The 24,637-nt window shown below is 42.2% G+C and overlaps 1 protein-coding gene across 1 annotated transcript in view; it reads left to right on the plus strand.

Moving 5' to 3' along the window:
• The window catches only part of ELOVL6 (ELOVL fatty acid elongase 6), a 144,350-nt gene that overhangs the window by 113,982 nt on the left and 5,731 nt on the right, over window positions 1-24,637 (plus strand). Inside the window, exons 2-3 of the mRNA XM_082270902.1 lie at window positions 10,368-10,499; window positions 12,356-12,507. Coding sequence (XP_082127028.1) covers window positions 10,368-10,499; window positions 12,356-12,507 — 284 coding nt within the window. The remainder of the gene's footprint in view (window positions 1-10,367; window positions 10,500-12,355; window positions 12,508-24,637) is intronic.

Consider the following 24,637-nt stretch of genomic DNA (forward strand, 5'->3'; position numbering starts at 1 on the left):
AGAAAAACTCCACTCAGTAGTCATGCAGAGATACGTTGAAATACCAATTCCAACTCCCAAGACTCATCACTGTGGTCTGTCTGATTCAGCATACAAATATACACACTCAATAAGATGTTCCTGGAGTGATAGATGTATATAGCAGTATAGTGGTGATGAGCTAAAGAGACAGGTATGAACAGTGACAATAGGTGAACAGCACTTGAGAGAAATGTTCATGAGAGTATAGATGGTAACAGGTAGGATGCAGATAGGTTAGCAATCATGTATGGTAGTAGGTGGTAGGATAGCAGATGACATACAGGAGAGACTAACCCAGTGCAAGGATAGATGTTAGTAGGCTCAAGAGCTAGCAATCTAAATAATAGTGCAGATGATAGTAACAGTCCTTAATATGCAGAGCTAGATAGTGTAAGCTTAGTAGGAAGGTTTATGGAGGATTCCCCTGCGGGGTACTTATCACTAATAGCAAGCAGTAGTAGAGAGGTTCGGTATGAGCGAGTGATCCGGTAGCGGGATACAGGGATCAGTAGCGAGGTTCCGACAGCGAGGTACGCTTGTGAGCATATGAGCTTCAAGGCAGGTTGAACGAACATGTGAGTGAGAATGCCGGCGGTTGAAATAGCCGCTCTGCGGCGCTCAGTGATGACAGCATCGGTCTTAAAGGTGTATGCGCACCTACCAGAAGAGAATGGTGGGATGCATACACTGAACTGGAAGTGAAATAAAGGGTACCAGAGGTACCAGAACATTACACTGCTACATCAGGTCAGTCTCACTCACCACTGCCGGACACACAAATAGCCTCTCTGGCACAGGCTGTGGCATCCCTTCTTTCACCCACAATCACCGAAGCGGTAGACAAAGCCATAGCACAAGGGATGGCCCAGTTAAGGAAGGACATAGGGGAGCATTCTCACAGGATTACTGAGCTGGAACATAGAGTATCAGACATGGAGGATGAGCTGCAAGGCTCCTTTGCCTTGGATCACCAAGCCAGGCAGGCACAGAAATACCTCCTAGACAAGTTAGATGACCTGGAGAATCGGTAACCTCCGGATCATTGGACTTCCTGAGTCCCATGGTGCAGACACTCTCATGGATATTGCCATGACTCGCTTGCCTCAGGCCCTGGGGATCACATCACCGTGCACAGTGGAATAAGCCCACCGTCTGGGAGCACCATCTAATGAAAGGCGCACCCCGCGCCCCGTCATAGTGAGGTACTTAAACTATGTGGACAGACAGAACATTCTCAAATCGTTTCGCAATTCAAAAGCATTACAACTTGATGGCCAAAAACTGCTGATTTTCGCGAACTACTCGCAGGAAGTTTCCCAGTGTCGAAAGGCTTTTCAGCCGTTATGCCAGGCCCTATATCAAAAGGCCATAAAATTCACTCTGGCATATCCTGCCACACTGCGCCTATCGGATCTGTCAGGGGAGCAAAAATCATTCACGCACCCAGAGGAAGCCACACACTTTATTCAACAACACTTTAATATCCCACTTGATCCTCCATCCACCCCTTCGCCTCAACGCCCCCAGGGTGCCAGGGAGCAAAGGAGCCCAAGGAAAGATCCAGCAAAAAAACAGCGCACCAATAGTCCTTCTTCCCGCTCCAGGCACCACTGATTGCTGTTTCGAAATCTTCCTAATTTGCCTAGCAGCTCTGGCTGAGTTCCAGAAGCTGGCACCCCATCTACTACTTCCCTTTCACTGACAATGATTTTCACTAAGGTGTCTATGCTCACAATTCTAACGTACATACAATGCCTCCCTCAGGTTGTATTGTTGGTTTTATTTACATGCCATGTTTCATTTTGTTAAGAAGTTATACTCTCTGGTAGCCACCTTTTTATAATGTGGGCCTTTATCTATATGTATAGGTCTTTATGACTTTTCCCATAGTGATACGGTCTTGCTGTTTCCAGAATTTTGACGTCTCTGCTGAGCCTCCGGGCTGCCAATGGCCTGATGTGAACGAATCGGCTATCGCCGGATTTCTACTTCTCACTTTGACGCCATTCTTCTACAACCGGTAACGCTGTCCGTCCGATTGTTTTCTTCATGAGGAAAAAAGTGAAGTTTGCACTCCTTATGGTTATAGTACTACCCTTAAGCTTCCAGGCCTCCGTTGGGCCTTTACCCTTTAAGTATAATGGATTTGTGTCACTCACTGATGTGTTCGTTACACCACATACACAGAGGTTCTGTTACTCCCAACTGTGCATCACACTGTATTGCCATGTGCCTTTCTTTATTGGATCTCGACTACTGGCTTGATCAGTTGACTATGACCCCCCCATGAAGATAATTTCATGGAACGTAGAAGGTCTTAGGTCCCCGAACAAGAGAATGGCAGTCCTCAGGCATCTGAAACACCTGGGAGCCGACATTGCCATACTGCAGGAATCACATTTGGAGGAGAAGGACTTTCACCGTATGCAAAAGCCATGGGTGGGCCAAGTTTTTTTGGATCTCCCGCGGTGAAGGGCAAATCTGGGGTGCTAATCCTGGTGCACAAAAACTGTGCGGCCACGGTTCAGCCCATTTATCTGGATGAGGAAGGGCGGATAGCCATTCTACAGTTCACTGATGACCGGCAAGAGTGGGTGTTGGCAGGGATATATGCCCCCAATGTCCCCTTCCCTTTTTTCTTCCAAAAGCTGACACAGACTTTGGCCCCTCATTTGCATCTCCCTTTATTAGTGGCAGGAAATTTTAACCAGCTTATGCAACACACTGAAGACAAATCTTATGTGGCCGGTGCTCCACCCCCAAAGAATCCGCACCACTCCCCCCTCTTACTAAACTTTGCAGAGAGTCTGCGACTCGCGGAAATATGGCGCTTAAACAACCCAGACGGTAGAGAATTCTCATTCTACTCCAATCCTCACCACACGCTTACGAGAATAGATTATATCTTTGTAAATCAACATTTTACTCCCTTGCGCAGTCTCCCCGAAAATTCATGACATAGCAATCTCTGACCATGCCTCAGTTTCGGTTGCCCTCACTCTATTCGCAAACAAACCATCTCTCAAACTATGTTCCCCTCTTATTTAGCCAAGGACCCTGGGATCTCCTCCCTCGTCGGGAAGGCCTGGCAGGAATTTTTGGCCAATAACGCCTCTTCGTCCACATCACGATACTCCTGTGGGAGACCGGTAAAGCGGATTATCTCTTATGCCTCAGCGTACAAAAAAAATGTAGCCAAGGCCTTCATGAAAGCCAGTGAATCTCTGCGGGAGGCGCAGGCCAACCTTAATAAATCTAACTCTATGCTTCATAGGGAACAGTGGCATACGGCTAAGGCTGCTTTTGATGGGTGGGCAGAGACCAGGGAACGCTTATATAAATCACACCTTTGGCAACAAACCAGGGAAATTGCTGGCCTCTCTATGCAGAAGGACCTTTACACCCACACACGTAACCCAGTTGAGAAATGCTGATGGTCAGATTGTAGACTCCCCAGCGGCAATTAACCAGGCCTTCAAAGCCTTTTACAAGAAATGATATAGCCACGAACCATACGACGAGGACGCAGTCTCGAAATGGCTGTCCTCAATCAACCTCCCCCATGTTTCCCAGGATCAATTGAATCTTCTTAACGCTCCCATTTCCATGACAGCGGTCACGAAATCTATTGCACAACTATCCTTAGGCAAATCCCCCAGTCCAGATGGGTACACCCCCGAATTTTATAAATTGGCAGTGGACGCGGTTGCCCCCACTTTGCTTTCGGTGTTTAACCACATCACTCAGGGAAATTCCTACCTACCCACGGGGTATCAGGCACATATCAAGTTAATCTATAAGAAAGGAAAGGACCCTATGGACCCAGGCTCATACAGACCAATTTCACTCCTTAATGTGGATTCCAAGCTACTGTCCAAGATAATGGCTGATAGACTGGCATCCATATTACCCTCACTTATACACCCGGCCCAATCTGGTTTCACCAAGGGAAGATCGGCCACATCCAACCTGAGGAAGGTCCTGGTAGCACTAGAAATGTCCAAAGCTTACCCTCAAAACCAAGCGGCCATAATAACACTCGATGCTGAAAAAGCATTCGACAATGTCAACATTCAATGGCTAGACAGAGTATTAGTGCACCTGGGTTTTTCTGGCTCTTTTCTTCATTTGATTAGGACCATGTATACCTCCCCTGAGGCTCAGGTGGTGATAGCAGGACATATCTCTCAATCGTTTAGATTGTTCAAAGGGAGGCGTCAAGGCTGTCCACTCTCTCCTCTGCTATTCAACCTTGCAGTGGAACCACTCTCGAGATCCATGCTGTCGCACCCTGAGCTTCGGGTGATAAAGGTGGGCCCAGATGAATTGCGAACAGCAATGTTCGCAGACGATGTCCTGATTTTTACGTCGGACCCCGAACATGATCTGCCTATCATCCAGGATATTTTCAACACATACCGACGTTGCTCGGACCTACGTATAAATTTTACCAAAAGTGAAATTCTTCCCTTAAACTCCACCCACACCCCTTTATGGGCTTCCTCCTCCCCCCTACGCATCACCACCAGTCACATCACCTATTTGGGTGTTAAAATAGGGCGATTCACATCCTCCCTTTATCGCTTAAACCTCACCCCAGTCATTGATAAAATGATTGCGGAACTCAAAAATTGGACGACCCTACCTTTGTCCTTCGGCAGATGCCATCTGTACAAAATGGCTACCTTTCCGAAACTCCTCTACCCCTTCAAACTATTCCACTTCTACTTAAATATTCCAATATTCAGCGTCTACACAAGGCAGTCTCCTCCTTTATCTGAAAGGGTAAGAGACCCAGGATTGCACTCGCCAAGCTTCATTTGAAAAAAGGGAAGGGGGCTTAGATCTCCCCAATACGAGAATGTACACTATTGTGTTCCTCATGTGGGGCTATCTGAACTGGTTGAGCCGTGAGTCGAGATATACCAATTTTACTTTAGAGACCCATATGGCCGCATTGTGGAAAAGGGGACTTCCCATTACACTTACGAAACAACCTCTTACTCAGAGATACCGTAGTGGCCTGGAGGGAGATAAGGTGTTTGGGTACCCCTCAGCGTCTCTCCCGATATTTGCCTATCCATGACCATCCCATGTTTCCACAAGCAGATCCGTATACTGCTTATGGGGACTGATCGAGGTGGGGGGTAAAACGGTTTGTTCAGTTATTTGATGTCTCAACCGGCAAACCTATATCTTTTAAGCCTTTTCTACAAAGTATAACATTCTTACTAGTCACTATCTCTATTATAGACAAAGCATAAGCTTTGTGGACATTTACCTGCCATCACAAGGGCGATTTCAACCTTCCCTTGTGGACTCATGGCTACAACAAGATAAACACAAAATCTCTCAGTTATATAAGCCACTACATGCTGAACTTTTTCAGGGACTTGCGACTACAGTAGCAAAACCTTGGAATAAAGTCCTCCTTTTGGAAGATGCAGACCAAAAGATCCTATCAGGTTATTTCACCACCCGTAAATACATCACAAATGAATTTTGGAGGGAACAGCAATTTAAAATCCTCCACAGAGCATATATTCCTCATCTCCGGTGGTCTCTGGACGTTTCTCATTACCATTGCACGTTGTGCAATGAACATTACCCTTCTTTGCTCCATAAACTCTGGTCGTGTCCGCCTATTTCTTCCTTTTGGGACAAAACTTTACGTTATGTGCATCGTTACACTGGACTGCAGCTTCCAAAAGATATATACCTCTTACTATTTGGATACCTCAATCCTGAGGCTTTAACCATCCCAAGAAGTAGTTGGAAAACACTAACCGGCCACAAACACTGGCTGATAACTTGTTTCCTAATAGCGAGAAGACTGATATTAAAACACTGGATGGCTACCTCCCCTCCAACTCTTACAGAGTTAACAACTGATTTGCATCTTCTCCGTGATATAGAAGCCACAGGCTTGTATCTACACCCTACTAACTCTACCACCCGGTTCACCAAAAAATGGTCTAACTTCCCTCCCAGGAATGTGGTTTCTCCTATAGCTTCTACCTAAGACCTATTGAATAACTATCTACATGCAAGTGTGTTTGGGGATGGCACTTCGTTTCACAGTGCCATCGCTAGTACTTTTGAAAGTGTCTCTCATATATGTCTACTAGTGATTGCCTATGTGACGCACAGTTTCCTAATATCCCGGCTACACGTACATAGTATATGGTAACAGAACTCTGCTACATATAATAACCCTATTACTGGTGACCTCTGACTCTTTCTCCGTTTCACAAATTCAACCTTTTCCATTTCCATCTCCACTCTTTCCTTCTGCTCCTTTTTTCCCTCCCCCTCTCCCTCCTCTTTTTCAACTCCTTCCTCCCCATCCTCCCTACTTTCCCTACCCTTCTCTCCCTCTGTTCACAATGTAAAATTCCACTACACTATGAAGTTTCTTTCTAGCTCCATTTTATACCCTGGAGTTCCTCGCAATTCTTTTCATGCTGAATTTGAACAATATTCCTGGCACAATTACTTCTATGTAACCGTATTTTCGTAGTTCTATTTCTTGAACAATGTTTGTAAATGAGTTTTTGAACTTCAATAAAATGTTCTTAAAAAAAAAAAAAAAATGCAAATCAATTTATAACTTTTTTGAAATGCTTTTTTCTGGGTATTTTTGTTGTTATTCTGTCTCTCACTGTTAAAACCTACCATTAAAATTATAGACTGATCATTTCTTTGTCGTTGGGCAAATGTACAAAATCAGCAGGGGATCAAATACTTTTTTCCCTCACTGTAGGTAGTGACTGACCAGTATTACTAATGTTTTTTGCAGGTAAAATATTTCACATAAAATAGAATATTTTAGATTTTGTTTAGTGTTTTTTTTTTTTTCACATCCTTTGGTTTACAGTAGTGTCTGCTATTGTTTTTTTTTTTTTTTCCTCTTTATTAAAGTGATCCGGAACTATGTACAAATGTATCTTGTTAGGATCATTCTGTCAGTCTTCTAAGTGAGTAGTGGTGTATCCTGACCTATGTGCGACCTGCAATTCCTGAGGTTTTAGCCTTCTGTGCTCTATGTTGTCAGTCTTGATATCTCCAGTTGCACTTTTATTAATGAAGTGGGAGTACAGCTGTTATCATTTCAACAAAAAGTACTATTGGCACTTCGCTTAGCTCGGTATTGGTGCCAAGTGCCTAATCAGCTGCATACGTAGGACTGCCAAGAAACTGACACTGCGAATATTTAGCAAAGAGGCTTAAACTATACATCTTGACATGTGGGTTGAATCTACTTCTTTCCAACTGCAGATGACTGTCTAGTGGAGCTTCTTCATGTTACCTCTTAAATTTACACAAACACGGCTGTTCTTTATCTTTGCCAAGTGCCATCTTGACTCATTTTCTTACCCTTTATCTCTTATCCTTTACCAATATTTTACAATGAACAATATTAAAGTGAGTTTAATTTTTTTTTTTGTATTTAGATTACCCAGAATAATGGTACAGTTTCATATAAGATATGTGCTTTCAGTACACTGCAAACATTTTCCAGCCCTCTTAGCCCCTAGCCAGCACCAAAGAAATATATATATTTTTTCATAATCGATTACTTGGCCAAATTATTGTTTTGTTTATTTGAATAAAAACCTCAAAGTGTTGTGTATAATTTAGTTAAAACGTAAAGTTTAAAAAAGACAATTTGTTATTGGATATCTATATGTAGTGGTAAATCTAAATTACCAGCTATATGGTTAGGGAACAAAATATTTAATTCACTCTGAGAATAACAGAGTAGATGTATATACTAATAGAGGTTGAATCATCAGCCTCCGAGATCAAAATTTTTATTTAAAGAAAAAAAATATGAAAAGACCCAAAACATTATTTTGAAGATTTTCAGACAGGCCTGTAATATAGTATTATGCATGATAGACTCCCTGTAATAAGCAGGTAAAACCTCAAAAAATTTGGTTTTGTGAAGTTTGTTCGATTTTCTAATCATTAGTGGGATTAAATCAATGTTCATTTTCTCCCACATTGACAAGAAAATTCAAAGGAACAGAATAGAAAAGGTTTCTTGATCAAACAAGGTTTCGGAAAGCGTATGTGGTTTTCATTCAGAATTTTACAAAATTTTATGTTTTAAAAGCAACTGAAATTTTGAAACGACATTCAACCATTCATCAAAAGGTACATAAAGTGCCCCTATAGCAAGGTAAAAAAACATTCTGCGTTCAGAATCGCTCACTTACTTCTCCTGCCCAGGACTACATGTCCCACAAGCAGGGCTTTTTTCTGACACCTGTGCCAAAGAGCAGAACTTTTTTTATAGCTTCTTCTATGTAGCTGCCCTCTCACAGAGTGAGCTGGCAGCAGCATTGGCCGACACAATAGCTTCTATTTTTCCAGCTGCAGCCTTAAGAGAGTGGAGCACAGAGTGATATCAGCTGCACTCTGTCTCTCACTGTAGCAGAGCTGATGTTCTTGTAAGGAAGAACTGCCATGTGATGTCCTGTCCTGAGACTCCTGACTTCTCAATGCCTAAGGAATACTAGGTACATTGATTTTGGTCAGTAATAAACCTTCAGTGTTGCTATGTAGGGGCTGACTGGCTGTCTAATAATGCTACTGCCAGGATATGGGATGTCTAATAGTGCTGACTGGATAGTGGACTGTCTGTTGCTGGACATTGGGGCCTGTCTGTTGCTGGACGTTTGGGGCCTGTCTGTTGCTGGACGTTTGGGGCCTGTCTGTTGCTGGACGTTTGGGGCCTGTCTGTTGCTGGACGTTTGGGGCCTGTCTTTTGCTGGACGTTTGGGGCCTGTCTTTTGCTGGACGTTTGGGGCCTGTCTGTTGCTGGACGTTTGGGGCCTGTCTGTTGCTGGACGTTTGGGGCCTGTCTGTTGCTGGACGTTTGGGGCCTGTCTGTTGCTGGACATTGGGGCCTGTCTGTTGCTGGACATTGGGGCCTGTCTGTTGCTGGACATTGGGGCCTGTCTGTTGCTGGACATTGGGGCCTGTCTGTTTTTTTTTTAATTAACAAATTCTATACAAATTACCTTGTATGACCCCCAAAATTATACTTGGTTCCCTGTTCTCAAAAGGGGGCGGTGTTAGGGTGTAGGGAAGAAGACAATTGGTGATCCTTGAGGTGGGTAGGGGTTGGAGACGGGCGTAACCTAGGGGAGGGGGGTGAGTTCCTGCACCTTTTCTCTGAGGAAAAAAAAGGCCTGCCCACAAGGCATTGCTCCTCACACATTAACATGTTCTCAGGCACTTATTGAGGTGTTTGACTGGTGTACTGAGCTGTATGTGTGCTGCACTGTGTAAACTGAGATGTATGGGCAGTGTACTGAGCTGCATGTGTGCTGCACTGTAATTTCTGTTATGTAAACAAATAATGCATTCTGTATGCAGGCCAACTAATCGACTGACCAACTTATCGATAATGAAATTAGTTGACAACTATTTTTTTAATCGATTTATGTCAATTAGTTGGTTCACCCCTAAAATACATGGGTTCAGTAATTTGCAATTAAAACAGAGGTTTTAGTTGCATAAATTTGCAAATATGTGGTTTGTGTAGTCAAGTCCCTGACACTAATTTAAACAGAGCTTCCATAATGGGATATTATGTAATAAATTGATATATATTGATATTCTGTATCTTGTCTGTTTCCCTTTTAAGTAAGCTACTTCCTACATCACTCTGTAGCTGCTGTATGTAGTTAGTCTCACCCTTCTTCATGCTTTAGCCCTCTTTTCATCATATGTACTGTATTCTGGTGGAGCTAGACATACTATGATTTTATTTTTATTTTTTTAACCTATCTGATCTGTTAACGACACCCCAAAAGCAGTGCAATCCGGTTCGGTGCAGCTCCAAATAAGGTGTATGCATTCAGTGCATTTTGAGCCCATTCATAATGAATAGGCTCAAATCGCACCACACTGAACAACCTATGAATTTCACAGGAATGTGGTGCAGTTCCTGCGTAATTCACATAAGGTGTACAGAGTAAACCGACCGAGCCTTAAGATCACACGTTTTCGATAAAAACATTCTGCAATCTACAGAATGTCATTTGGTTTGTCTGCCTGCTACTAATTCTACAGCTATCTTGCCACAACTCAATCAGTTATAGAGGTCACTCATGCAGTGCTTAGTCTGGAGAGGCAGAACAGCAGATATGTCTGGAGCTAGCCTATTCCTTAAAGCTGCAGGGACCAATAGTTTATTACGGCACATGATGACTATATACAGTATATGTTATGATTTTATGAACAAGGCTATATAATTTATCAACATTGGTTAGATGATAGGATACTAATACTGGAATTATTTTCATGTCTTATAATTTTTTTTTTTTTTTCAGGAAGAAATCATTTTTATTTTCTGCATTGTACGCTGCCTTTATATTTGGTGGTCGGCACCTAATGAAACAACGGGAAAAGTTTGAGCTAAGAAAACCTCTTGTTCTATGGTCTCTCAGCCTTGCTGTGTTCAGGTAGAAAACTTTAAATAATATCACTGGAATTCTGACTGGGTTGGGTGGGGGTTGTCACTAGGATTCGAAAAAACCTCGAACAAACTTGGTCACCACCTTTTTAAAACTGCTTGCAGACTGAAAATAGTGGGGAATGGCCAAAATCATTACTGAACTTAATTCACTCTTCTCTTTCTGCCTGCTTCCTCTGTTGCATCAACCCTATTCTGTCCCTTTTACTTCACCATCTTAAGTGAAAAGAAATTGAATTCTTAAAGACATTCAAAAAAACAGGTATTCGTCCAAAAGAAAAATTACTGAAACCAAAGTCTTAGCTCGGTATAATCAAAATGAAAGGTGCACACTGATGATGTCTTCCCAGACAAAACTTTAATCAACCAACAAACCTCAGCATTTGGTCCAGCCCCCAGGACCACTCCTCTGGCATGTTTCACCCAATAGGCTTAATTCCTCTATGAATAAAGCTGGTTATAGATCAGGGATGTCAAACTCCTAAAGAGTGCAGAGTTCAGGGGTGCGTTACATACAGAGTACAAGGTTTAGGGATGTGCTATGAACAGTCTACAGGGTTCAGCTCTTTCACATCTCACTTCCACTCCTCCTCGGCTCTGACCTCTGCACCACTCTCTCTCATCCCCCACCTCTGCACACATCTCCCACCACTGCCCTAATCTCTCCCCCACTCCCCTCAAAAAAAGCCTCACATCTCACGTACGCGGCCAAGCTGTAGTGCCTCCCGGCAGTGTAGGTGGCTCTGCCCCTCTCTCACTTGCAAAGAGATCATTGTTTGCCATCTGTGCACCCAGGCACAGATTGGGATCACAGTGCAGATTACCACATGATGCCCCATCTCACACTGCACCTGCATCTCTATTGTCCCCAGCGTGAGTGCAGGGCAGGCAGATTTGTGAGAGCTACCGAGAGGAAAGCTGTCCTTGTAAACAGCAGGCTTCTGCATTTTACAAGTGACAGTGGGGAGTGGAGGGCAAGACCTGGAAATCAAGGAATGGCGTTCTACTATGTTCCAGCGGAAAAGCCCTGGGTGCGAGGGCCACACTAAAATTGCCTGACAGGTCAGATTCAGCCCTCGGGCCTTGGGGTTTCACTAATAAGCCATAGATGGTTTGTTGTTTTTTTTTTTTATTATTTTTGTTCAGGCTGAGATTGTTCTGTCCACACAAACGAGGTGGATAGAAGAATCCCATGCCCTGCCGGCATTTTGGCAGTGGGACCTGCCGCTGTCAAAATATACTGATCAGCAGCTACAGTCAGTCAAGAAGTTTTGCAGCATGTCCCTTCTGTTGAGCAGGGGTGGCCACAAACTCATCGGACTTTAGCTAATCCCTGGGGAACCAACCAAATTTTGATCAGTATATGACCTGCTTTAGCCCATCAGGCGAAACATGTAAGAAGAGTGGTTCTGGAGGCGAGACCATGTGCTGAAGCTTGTCAGCTGATTGAAATTTTGCCTGTGAAGACATCATCAGTGTGCGGTTTTTCTGTCTGATTTTACAGAGCTATGTATGGAGGAGTGACAGACCCCAAGCCAGTAACTGTTTCCAATATAGGGAAGCTTCCAGAGGCTTGGAGTGGTGCACATTTCTTTGACTCTACACACTATCAAGGGTTATTCTAAACTAGACTATTAGGGAAATATGCAGAATTTATCAAAGTGGTACAATAATATGTATGATCTTGAGGTTGATGAAGGCTGCTTCTTGTATTTTTCTAGGTTAATGTAAAGCATATATATTATGTAGAAAAATATGTGAAATATACAATACCAGTAAATATCATTTTATTATATAAATGTTTGCAGAATTTCTGGCATGTTCATCACTTTTGTTTTCTTTCAGTATATTTGGTGCAGTCCGGACTGGTGCATATATGCTATACATTTTGATGACCAAAGGCCTCAAGCAGTCCGTTTGTGACCAGAGCTTTTATTATGGACCAGTCAGCAAATTCTGGGCATATGCATTTGTGCTCAGCAAAGCACCAGAGCTGGGTAAGTAACTTTCATCCTAAAATGAAAAGAATCCGTGTTTGTTTGAATGCTGAAAATAGATTTTCAAGTTAACAGTAGATGGTCCAAGGGAGACTGGCTGTGTGAAATATTTTTATCTTCCATATGGTTTGAAAGGTTTATGTGAAAGCCGCTGTTTGAAGAAAAAGAAAAAAAAACACATTGCACAAAATGTTCTGCTATAAAAAAAAACTGATGTGTTCTCTAACAACAAGAAACAACTTTCAATACGCTTTCTTTCATAATGAGCTATGCAAAGCTGACAGTCTTAGTAAATTGTAATTCTTGCTGTGCTTCCATTATTTCTGGCCTACTCCTATTAACCCTTTTGCTGCTAGAGCCATTTTTGCCCCCTTTATTTAAATCATTTTAGGCATGCAAAATAGGTAAAACTCCCAAACATTATATATTTTCTGAAGGCCAAGTCCCTCTATCACACCCCACTAAAGTTGCATGCCATATCTCCCTCCAGCCCCGTTATGTTGAAGGGGCTGCGGAGATACCGCATCACATGCTCACATATGGTGGTACTGCTCCTTGATCAAGCCGTTTTGGACAGAAGTACTCCACTTTATACAAGACATTACAGGGGAGGTACTTTCCTCGGATCCTTGGACTGTGTTACTACATTGCACCACCAAACCAATACCTCGTTACAAATGCTCACTTATGCCACACCTACTGAACTCGGCCAAGGCACTAATCCCTGGCTTCTGGGGTGGCCCAACTATCCCTTCTATTGGTCAATGGATACGGAAAATTGATGAAGTTTGTCATTTTGAAGAACTCTCTCACATATCTCATTACAAGCTAGATTCTTTTCTAGTTACTTGGTCCCCGTGGTCCACGTTTTAAACTACCCCTTCATATTTATCTGTCTGCTCCTCAAACCCCTCCGGGTATCCCCAACAAGATAAGTCTTAGCCTGCTATACCACTTACCGATTGTGACATTACGTATAATGCAAAGTGATTACATTGGTTATTGTTGGAGTGCCTGTACTACCTGATTCTAGTTGCTTGAGTACTGTTCTCCATTGTCTTTCAGCGACCCCTTGCTCCTCTTCTTAATGACTGTCCTGTTATATTTGATTTGACACCCGTGGCCCACATACTTTCTCTCTTTCTTTATTCTCTCCCTTTCTCCAGTTTGGTCCACTTTGCTTCCTTCTTTCTCATTTTCTTCTCCTGCCCTTTCTGCTCCCGCTCTTCTCACTGCTCCTGCTCTTCTCTCTACTCTCTTACACTTTCTACATGAGGAATGCTTCACTGATCTATATTGGTGTTGTTTACACGGACTGATGCTTAATTTTACTTTGCAGACATCTTTTTCATGTCGTATGCTGTTTCAACAGCTATATCTTTGTAAGACTGGTTGTTCCTCTGTATGTCTTACGACTGATTTATTGTTTGTGTTCTGTACTGCACTTTCTCTTTCAATAAACATATATTAAACAAAAAAAAGGCCAAGTCCCTCAAAAAGAATAGTGGTTGACCCAAATTGTTATGTCTTATAAAGGCACAAAAAGTAATCTATTACTCAATTTTATTATAAAATCTAAAAGATGAGGTTGCACTGTATAAAAAGATACCCAACATGACAAGTTTTAAATTTTGCAAGAGCCTGCAAAACGATGACAAACTTTTTGGTACCCTATATTTTCCATAGACAATACTTGAAAAACCATTACATGTCATCAGTTTAACGTTCACTGCCGATGATGGACCTAGAATTATTAATCTCACTTCAGCAATATGTAATCTGTATCGCAAGCAAATTTAGAAAGTAGAGATATACATGTCCTAAATACAGTTTTGGGTGTAAGCTGTTTAGCCTCCTAGTGCATTTTAAATATGGAAGGAAACTGGAACACCTGGAGAAAACAAACCTATGACACAACGAGAATATACAGAATTAGTTAATGTATACTTCATTCACTGAACACTTTATGTGAAACTAAACTCTGAAAATAAAAACCCACTAAAAGATAGATGAAAAGTCTCTTCTGCCAAAAAGTCTTCTCTAGCAAATTTGTGTTTTCTATGTACACTGTATGCCCATGCAGCGTACACTCTCTGCTTATTCCTGGTATCTGCAAGATGCTGAGAATGAAGCTGGGTGGTGAGGTATATGTAACTCCTGTGTGACTGCCCAGTGGATGGATTGGAAAGAGGATTCCTGGGGAGTTGAAAGACTCAACAAAAGAGATGGCAATTTTGGAGCGCGAAGAGGCAGCTGGAAGCCTAGATTAAACAGTACCAGAGGTGGGTACACTTGTAAGGTAAGTGTGCCATAATGTACAGTTATGCTGTGCAGAAGTATATCCCACCCAGCACAAAGTGATTCACTTCTGCAAATCTCAGAGCTGTAAAGAAATAATGCTGTACTGACCCTGATGTATGTGTGTTACAGTAGATGAAAATAGTCAGTGCACCATAGGTGGAGCTTAGGGCCTGCTTCACACCTTCAGACTTTTATGTGCATTTTGCAGTGTGTCATGAAAATACATTTTTTCCAGTGGGGCCATTAACATTTGCGCATTGTATTGTAAAAAAATGTACCTGTGTTTTTCTGGGCCATTGACGTCTATGGAAAAATATGTACATGACTGCGAAAGCATAGACATGTGAACCCAGGCTTCATTGGTTATGAAAACATCATTCTGACTAACCTAGATGATTTATTGATGTGTCATTAATTTAGAAAATATTGTGAAATCCCCCCCCCCCCCCTTATCAATAATTAATTGACTCCAGAGTTATTAAAAACTTTAAAGTTATTGGAAACTTTACCAACAGAACAGTTATGTATTAGGCCCCTTTCACACAGGCGGATCTGAACGGATGCCCCATGCATCTCTATGGGGCATCGGATGTCAGCAGAGACATGTCCGCTGACATCCCATCCGATCCGTCAAATTTGGACGGATGGAAACCCTATTTTCCATCCGTCCAGCGGATCGAATGAGAATGGGCAGGCGGTCTGTTCCCATCCAATGCCCCCATAGAGAACAGCGGGGACCTGACAGCTCTGTCTCCGCACACAGCGCGGAGACACAGCTGCCATCCACCTGCTCAGCGGATAAACTGAGTCCGCCGATGGACCGGAATGTGTGAAAGGGGCCTAAAGCAAATTTTTTTATTTTTAGTTTTAACCAGTTGGTTTAACGAAAAAAAAAAAAAAAACCTGACAGACCCTTCATCAACCTAAATTATGTGAGATGCAGAGATCTCCTATGCTGCACTATTTTATAATGACAGCCATTGACTGCAAGCGCTGATCAAATGCTGGTCTTCCCTAGCAGGACAGTTTAACAGAAGCTAGTCTTTAGACTGGCTTCTGTTAAACAGACAACAGTACACACATGGACCGAAAGTTGGCCAGTTCCTGCAAAACCGGACAATTTTTGGTCTGTGTATACACTGCTTAACCACTTAAGCCCCGGAAGATTTTACCCCCTTCCTGACCAGGGCCTATTTTGCGATACGGCACTGCGTTACTTTAACGGACAATTGCGCGGTCGTGCGATGCTGTACCTAAACAAATTTGAAGTCCTTTTTTTCCCACAAACAGAGCTTTCTTTTGGTGGTATTTGATCACCTGTGCGATTTTTTTTTTTTTTATGATCATGCGCTATAAACAAAAAAAGAGCGTAAATTTTGCAAAAATAACAATATTTTTCACATTTTTTTATATGAAATTCCCCCCCCCAAAAAAATATTTAAAAATCAAAATTTTTTAACATTTTAGGCCAATTTGTTTTATGCTACATATGTTTGGTAAAAAAAAATCACAAAAAGCGTATTTTGATTGGTTTGCGCAAAAGTTATTGCGTATACTAACTAAGGGAAAGATTTTTGTCATTTTTGTTGTTTGTTTTTTTTTTTTTTTTGCGGGACTGCGACATTGAGGCAGACAGATCGGACCCTTGACTGACATTTTTGACACTTTGGGGTTACCAGTGACATTACTACAGTAATCAGTGCTATACATATGCACTGTTACTGTAAAAATGACACTGGCAGGGAAGGAGTTAACTTTATTTGAGAGGGAGGGGTTAAGTGTGTCCCTAGGGGCGTGCTTCTAACTGTGATTGGATGTGGCTTGAGGTGTAAGAACAGAGATCAACGGTCCTACATAGCAGAACCATATGATCTCCATTCTTACACAGGGGAGAATGACAGGCGGCTGTGTTTACATTAGCCGCCTGCCTCTCTCCCGCTGTAACGGCAATCACGAGTGCCCGGCGGACATCGGACTTGCTCCCTAGAGCCTCACAGGCTAGCGACGTAGACCTACGTCGCTTTGCCTGTGAGTGGCTGACTGCCGACATAAATCTGAGTTAGGCAGTCAGCAAGTGGTTAAAGTGCTGTTGTGGTTTTTTGGGTTTTTTTCACGCAACAGTTTTTTTTTTTTTTTTTTTGCATGCAGCTGGAATAGAAAATGTCATTGCAGCAGCAATAGGCTAATCTACAGTACCTTAAAAAAATATTCATACTCCTTAAAAATTTCAACATTTTGTCATGTTACAACCAAAAACATAAATGTATTTCATTGGGATTTTATGTGATAGACCAACACAAAATGGCATATCATTGTAAATTTTAAGGCAAATGATAAATGATTTTCAATTTTTTTTTTTTTTTACAAATATCTGAAAATTGTGGCATGCATTTGTATTCAGCCCCCTTTTTACTCTGAAAATCTAGAACTAAAATCTAGTAGAACCAACTGCCTTCAGAAGTCACCTAATTAGTAAATAGAGTCCACCTGTGTGTTATTTAATCTCAGTATAAATACAGCTGTTCTGTGAAGCTCTCAGAGGTTTGTTAGGGGATTTAGGTGAACAAACCGCATCATGAAGGCCAAGGAACACACAGACAGGTCAGGGATAATGTTGTGGAGATGTTTAAAGCAGGCTTAGGCTATAAAAAATATCCCAAGCTCACAGAGCACTGTTCAATCCATCATCCAAAAATGGAAAGAGTATGGCACAACTGCAAACCTACCAAGACCTGGCCGTCCACCTGAACTGACAGACCTGACAAGGAGAGCACTAATCAGAGAAGCAGCCAAGAGGCCCATGGTAACTCTGGAGGAGCTGCAGAGATCCACAGCTCAGGTGGGGGAATCTGTCGACAGGGCAACTATTAGACATGCTCTCCACAAATCTGGCCTTTATGGAAGAATGGCAAGAAGAAAGTAATTGTTCAAAGAAAGCCATAAGAAGTCCTGTTTGCAGTTTGCGATAAGCCATGTGGGGGACACAGCAAACATGTAGAAAAAGGTGCTCTGGCCAGATGAGACCAAAATTGACATTTTTGGCCTAAAAGCAATACACTATGTGTGACGGAAAACTAACCCTGCACATATTCTATCCCCAACTGGGACTTCTCCAGCTGCTCTGTACACAGACTTGGTTGCAGGTCCACTCTGTAGGTTATCAGTGCCCGCTAAGACCTTTTGAAATAATAAGCTTTATAAACTTCTCCTCGAGTAGGGTCTTATATATGCTGGAATGCCCATGTAAGAACCTCTGTTGGGAAAACTAAGACACCGCTCCGACTAAGGATTGGGGAACATATACGTTTGATCAAAAAGAAGAAAAAAACAATTTCGGAATCTCAAAAAAACTGAACCCCATGGTACTGCATTTAAGGGAGGTACATGGAGGGAATGCCGATTGTTTCAGTGAAGGGAGAATTGTCAAATTACCACAAAGAATGGGGGACTTTGTTAGGGTCCTACAGCAGGCATAGAAAAAATGGATATTTGACCTGAGTACCCTTTTCCCAAAAGGTATGAACCGCGAGTTGAATTTAGGAAATTTTCTGGACCAATATTGGTGTGTATGATTACATAGTTAGTTAAGTTGAAATTGGTTGCATTCTTGGTGTGTTCTGTTTTTATTGAATATGACCTTTTTTAAGCAAGTGTCCACTGAGGTTAAAGCAAGTATTATATAATTCTATGCTGCCATGTCCCAAGAGGCTAGTGGAAATACTACATTTTTGCATATCTAGAAGTTGACTCTTAGAAGGACCTCCCTATAGCTTCTAAAGAAGCCCACTAAAGTGAACAGTAGGCGAAACATGGGACACTCCACACGGGACCAATTAGTCTCTCGTAGTGAACAGTGAAGCCCAGGGATTGCCTCGGCTGAAGCCGGTATAGATTACTGACTGCGCGGAAGCTTGAGTAGAACGGAGAAAGATGAGACTGGCGCGAAGCCTGTGAGCCGCTGTGAGCATCGGATGCCGCTGCTTGAGATGATGCTGTGATGCTGCCACCAAAGACAGTCAGGACACTCGGAGTATGTTTCACCTGTAACCGTGAGTCTCATTGGATCTTCTAAGCCCTGTCCTGAATACAGCTACATGCAGTGACTTGTCACAATCTGTGTTTCAGCACACCAGGGCCGATTCTAGGGTCACAGATGCCTGGGTGCAGAAACATTCCTGGCGCCCCCGCATGGGCGTGCTCATCTTACAAACTCCTCCCCTTTACACATGTTTCTATGGAAACAACTCCACCTCTCCATCTATAAGCCCCACCACTGTTTGGAAACCAGACAATACCTGTGCTCTAATCCCTAGTCGCCCATAAAATCTTTCTGATGCTGCTGGATACATTTCAATCCTCCAGGATAAATAAGTAAAAAACAATCAGCGCCATAAATATTACATAATAATGTGCGAGTCACATCAAACCTCTAAAAACTACATTAAATTCAGCGATAAACGCATGTAAAAAACTTCTCTATACACAAATATTCAGTGTATAAATACACAGTACATGGCAGTTCGAAAACGTTATTCAGTGAATTTGTCCACCACATGCCAGGTATTCCTAGTTCCTCAATCTTTCACCTCTGTGCATCACCTCTAAAAGTATATCTTGCTCACTGGGTTTAAAGGACCTCTTTAGGCCATATTCTGCCTGACCGTAATTAGGTTACAGAGCCTCCAGCAACCCTCTGTTACCGGCTTACTTCCCAATTATTTTCCTTGTTTTTCCAGCCTTCTGCTGAGCATATGAGATAGAAGGAAACAGTCACTATTGCGTAGCATATAATACACCTTTCTTTAAAACATTAAAGTTGCACTCACATTTAAACATTTAGGAACAGACTCAAACATAGTAAATCCTACAATTTCACATTCCCTACAGCGTCTGACGTCACATCTGCCATCAATGCATTTCCTCATAAGGACTTCTTCAGGAAGACAGCAAGGATAATAACTGGAGAGTGAACTGTTATCAAAGAGGTGCTGGAGGCTCTGTAACCTTATTGCCGTGAAATTTTGCATTTCAATTGGAAATAAAGGTCCCAGAATCTGGAAGAAGAGTGGAGAGGCACAAAATCCAAGTTGCATGAGGTCCAGTGTGACAATTCCACAGTCAGTGGGTGTTGGTCCACTGTGTTTTATTAAGCCCAAAGACAGTGCAGCCCTCTACCAGAAAATTCTAGAGACCTTCATGCTACCCTCTGCTGACCAGCTTTATGGAGATGCTGATTTCATTTTCCAGCAGGACTTTGCACCTGCCGACACTGCCAAAAGTACCAATACCTGGTTTAATTATCATGGTATCAGTGGGCTTGATTGGCTAGTAAACTTGCCTGACCTAAACCCCATAGAGAATCTGTGGGGTATTGTCAAAAGGAAGATGAGAGACACCAGACCCAACAATGCAGAGGAGCTAAAAGCCACTATCAAAGCAACCTGGGCTTCCTCAGCATAACACCTCGGCAGTGCCACAGGCTGATTGCCTCCATGCCACACCGCTTTGATGCAGTAACTCATGCAAAAAGAGCCGTGACCAAGTATTAGGGAATACTATACTGTACATGGACATACTTTTCAGTAAGTTAACATTTCTGTATTAAAAATCCTTTTTTTATTGGTCTTATGTAATCTAATTTTCTGAGATACTGAATTTTGGGTTTTCACTAGCTGTAAGCCATAATCCTCAAAATGAAAAGAAACAAATGCTTGAAATCTATCACTCTGTGTGTAACTCATCTATGTAAAATATGAGTTTCACTTTTTAAATTGAATTACTGAAATAAATTAACTGTTTGATGATATTCTAATTTTATGAGATGCACCTGTAAAGTCGTCTAAAGGTTCCCTTAATCTCCCTCTCTGCCCTTTCGGAGAGCTTTTGGCACTTTTTTTTATTCACATGTTTTCCCTGTTCATAGTCTCGGTGCAAATTGGCCCCTATAATAGCATCTTTGTGATGTGGCAGTGCCCCCCCAGGTTTATTAACCACTTTACGTCTGCCTGCAGTAATATTACTGCGGCAAAGTGGCTCGTTATCGTCTGACGACGTAGTACTACGTCGTCAGACACTCCCCTTTCTCGCTGTATTCAGTCACAGCGGGAGTCGGGCCATGGGAGGAGCAGCGGCGATTTGCCGCTGCTCTTCCCCGATCGTCTGGGATCTAGTGTGGAGATCCGCCCGCTTGTGTAAACACAAGCGGGCGGATCTCCTAAATGACAGGCAGGGTCAGATTGCAGGGTTCAGCATAGCTGAACCCTGGATCTGTCCTTGTGTCACATAGTCCCCTCCCCCCACACACGTTAGTAAGCACCAGGCATACATTAACCCCTCCCTCTCCAATAAAATTAACCCCTTCCCTGCCAGTGTCATTTTTACAGTAACAGTACATATATATAGCACTGATTACTGCAGTAATGTCACTGGTACCCCCAAAAGTGTCAAAAATGTCAGTCAAGGGTCCGATCCGTCCGCCGCAATGTCGCAGTCCCGCAAAAAAAAAATCGCAGATCGCCGCCATTACGCGTTTAAAAAAAAAAACACCAAAAATTACAGAAATCTTTCCCTTTGTTAGTAAACGCAATAACTTTTGAGCAAACCAATCAAAATACGCTTATTGTGAATTTTTTTACCAAACATAGGTAGCAGAAAACAAATTGGCCAAAAATTTAAAAAATTTTGATTTTTACATTTTTTGGGGGGAATTTCACATAAAAAAAATTTGAAAAATATTGTTGTTTTTTCAAAATTTACGCTCTTTTTTTGTTTATAGCGCAAAAAGTAAAAATCGCATAGGTGATCAAATACCACCAAAAGAAAGCTCTGTTTGTGGGGAAAAAAAAGGACATAAACTTCGTTTGGGTACGGCGTCGCACGACCGCGCAATTGTCAGTTAAAGTCGCACAGCGCGGAATCGCAAAAAGTGCCCCAGACGTAAGACAGCAAAATCCTCTAGTGGTAAAGTGGTTAAAGGTTGCATAGAAAGGAGGAATAGTGTAGTGATAGAACTGCCCTCACACACTGTTGCTGACAAAAGAAAAAAAAAAAAAGAGTTCCTGAAGATTACTTCTGTGACAAATGCCATTACTTCCCTCTGACACAGAGACCACCTTCGTCAGCTTCGTCAGTATTTCAAACAGTCACAGGGAAGAAAATTTTGCAGGTATGCATGCATAGTTTTCCCCCAGCTGTTTTGCAGGCCTGGCAATAAAAATAGGAGAGTTTCAGTTGTGCTTTAAAGCGGTAATCCAGTTTGTCTGCATTAATGCCCGCAATGGAGGGATTTAAGAGCCTGCAGCACCCATGTCCCCAGTTTATATTCGGCTCACCACTAGTAGCCTAGAGCCCCCCACTCTTCACACGTGACCCTTGCATCTAGACTTGGGCAGATGGATTCCATGCCTTTTGCTATTCAGAGAATGTAAGGGGTGATTTAAGGACACAATTTTGAGCAAATCTAACGGGTGACATAACTAATATATCTTGTTGCTATCAAAGCAAACACTGAGTGAATCATAATAACAATGTCATGGTGCATTTATCACAAGACATAAAAAGGGAGTCAGCAGTATAGCACTTTGTAGTGCATTGCATTATACTATATTGGCATAGCACAAAACCTGCCTTTAATGAAACGTTTATGAGAAGTTTATTTGCTTATTTATATTCATAAGGCAGTGTACAATGTCTTTCCTGAAGAAATCCAGTGGAAACAAAACCATACCTGTGGTTTCTTGTAAAAGACCTATTTACAGTATATGTCATATTTATTTTTATTATTATTACTGTTCCTAAACCCTCCTATTAAACAAACGTGCAACTGTATATTTAGCCCTTGTTCACATTGGAGCGATTTGACAGGTCAAATCACATGACAAGTCTCAGCCTATTGCAGGCAATGGTACCGTTCCTATCTGTGCGACGCCGACTTTGCGGTGCTGCACCGATTTGTAAAAGTAGTTCCTGCACTACTTTTGTCATTTTTCAGGTGCGACTTCAATAGACATCTATGCGTGAAGCTGCACCTGAGTAGCACCTGAAATCGTGCTGACCTGCTACTTTGAAATTGTGCTACTTCAAGTGAAGTAGCACAATTTCAAAGTAGCATCAATGTGAACCAGGGCTTAGGAATGCCTCACTTTTTTGTGGAATGAGCTTCATGAAGTCTTTTTTTTTTTTTTTCATTTAAATATAGCTTGCACTGCTTGCCAGAGATTGCATATACAATGAGGCCCTGCTCTCCCACACAGGGTTTTACTCCTGGCCCCAATCAGCTGTTGGAAGGGAGATTCACTGGTCGAAAGTAAAATGTAAATGCAGGGATAGTGCTCATGCTATAATGCAAATATGTCAATGACAATATTTGGAAAGTGACTTATGTGTTGCTGAGTGGGCAGAGCCTGATGGGGAACTGGAAGACTTCTTCTTCTATCAGGTTTGCCTTAACTTTTGATGGACTGCGCACAGCAGTGGGCAGATTTGAAAGCCGCTGTTGAACTTAATAGCAGCTATGGATCTACCACTGCCCAACTCTTTGGTCATGCACCTGTCAGTGTGACGGATGCAGTGTCTGTCTTAGTGCACTAAGGAAAGAGTGTCCGGTATGGTCACTGCAAACTCCATGCTGGACACTGACAGATTAATGTAGGCCACAAGCACAGTCACTTTCAGTGCAGCAACTAAAGGAATTCTAAAGAATGTCTACAACACTCTTCATGAATTTTTCGCAAGGTGTTTTTGAGCCAAAAGTGTTGAACGTTGGGGACACTACACTGCAAAACAAGAGATGGTATTCAGATATGGCAAGAGGTAACCGACAACAATAAGAAGGACTTGTTTTATGCTGATGAGCAGTAGAGGGTACATGTGTGTTGCATATGTAACATACATCAGGGACTGGAACATTGTGCGGTTATGTAGTAGATATTACATATCTAGCAAGTGTGTGTATGGAAATCATGATAACCCTTACCGATTCATATCTATGCATGCGTATTTTACTGTGCATGGTTATACACAAATGTATAGATGCTTTTGGACCATTATAGTTTCCCTTTTAAAAGCACACTAAATTACGGCACATAGATGAACTGGCCACATAAGAAAGAATAGCATTTCTACTAAAGCCCAATGCCAGACAAAAAGAAAATGGGTAATTGATGCACATTGCATTATATACAACACCTCTTCTTAAGCCATCCAGCGGTGTAATAGATCAAAGTCTGTTCCCTCTATGAGCCAAGCTAATTTCCTGCCCTGGGGGGACCAGACATTTTTTCTTATTGTTTACCGTCTTAAGCAGTGGTCTCCTCACTGACCTTATGAGTTCTCTAGCCTCTGGAGCCAATGAGAGAGGACCCAATCGCTGAAAGTGTAGCCTCCACCAATGATGTGGACTCAAAAAAAGGACCCCAGAGAGTAAAAGAAAAGAAGAGAAGGCCGTGGCTTCAAGGTAAGTAAAATGGATTTTGTTTTTTTTACCAGTAGTTAGTTAAAGGGTGGTAGGGGGAATTCCTAATATTCTGGAGTTGGGTTTTAAAAATGCTTTTTTTGTGCAGTAAAGTTCTTTTGTTTTACTGCAAGAAAATGGAGTAGTATGAATAGGCCTTTATTCTAGATCAGTTAGGAGGCACAGGTTGCCCAGTCAATTAACAAAATTGAAGTCTTTGAAGAAATTAGTTAAAAACCCACTTATCCTATGAGGAGCTGGTCTGGGCAGATCAAAGATTTTTGCTCTGCTCAATGCAGGAAGCACATATAGGATGTAGACTAACATGATGTATAGCAGAACTTACGGATGATTCGACACCAGAAACTGGCATCCCTA

This window comes from Pelophylax lessonae, assembly GCF_965119305.1.
Source record: "Pelophylax lessonae genome assembly, chromosome: 1".
In the NCBI taxonomy this organism is placed as follows: Eukaryota; Metazoa; Chordata; class Amphibia; order Anura; family Ranidae; genus Pelophylax; species Pelophylax lessonae.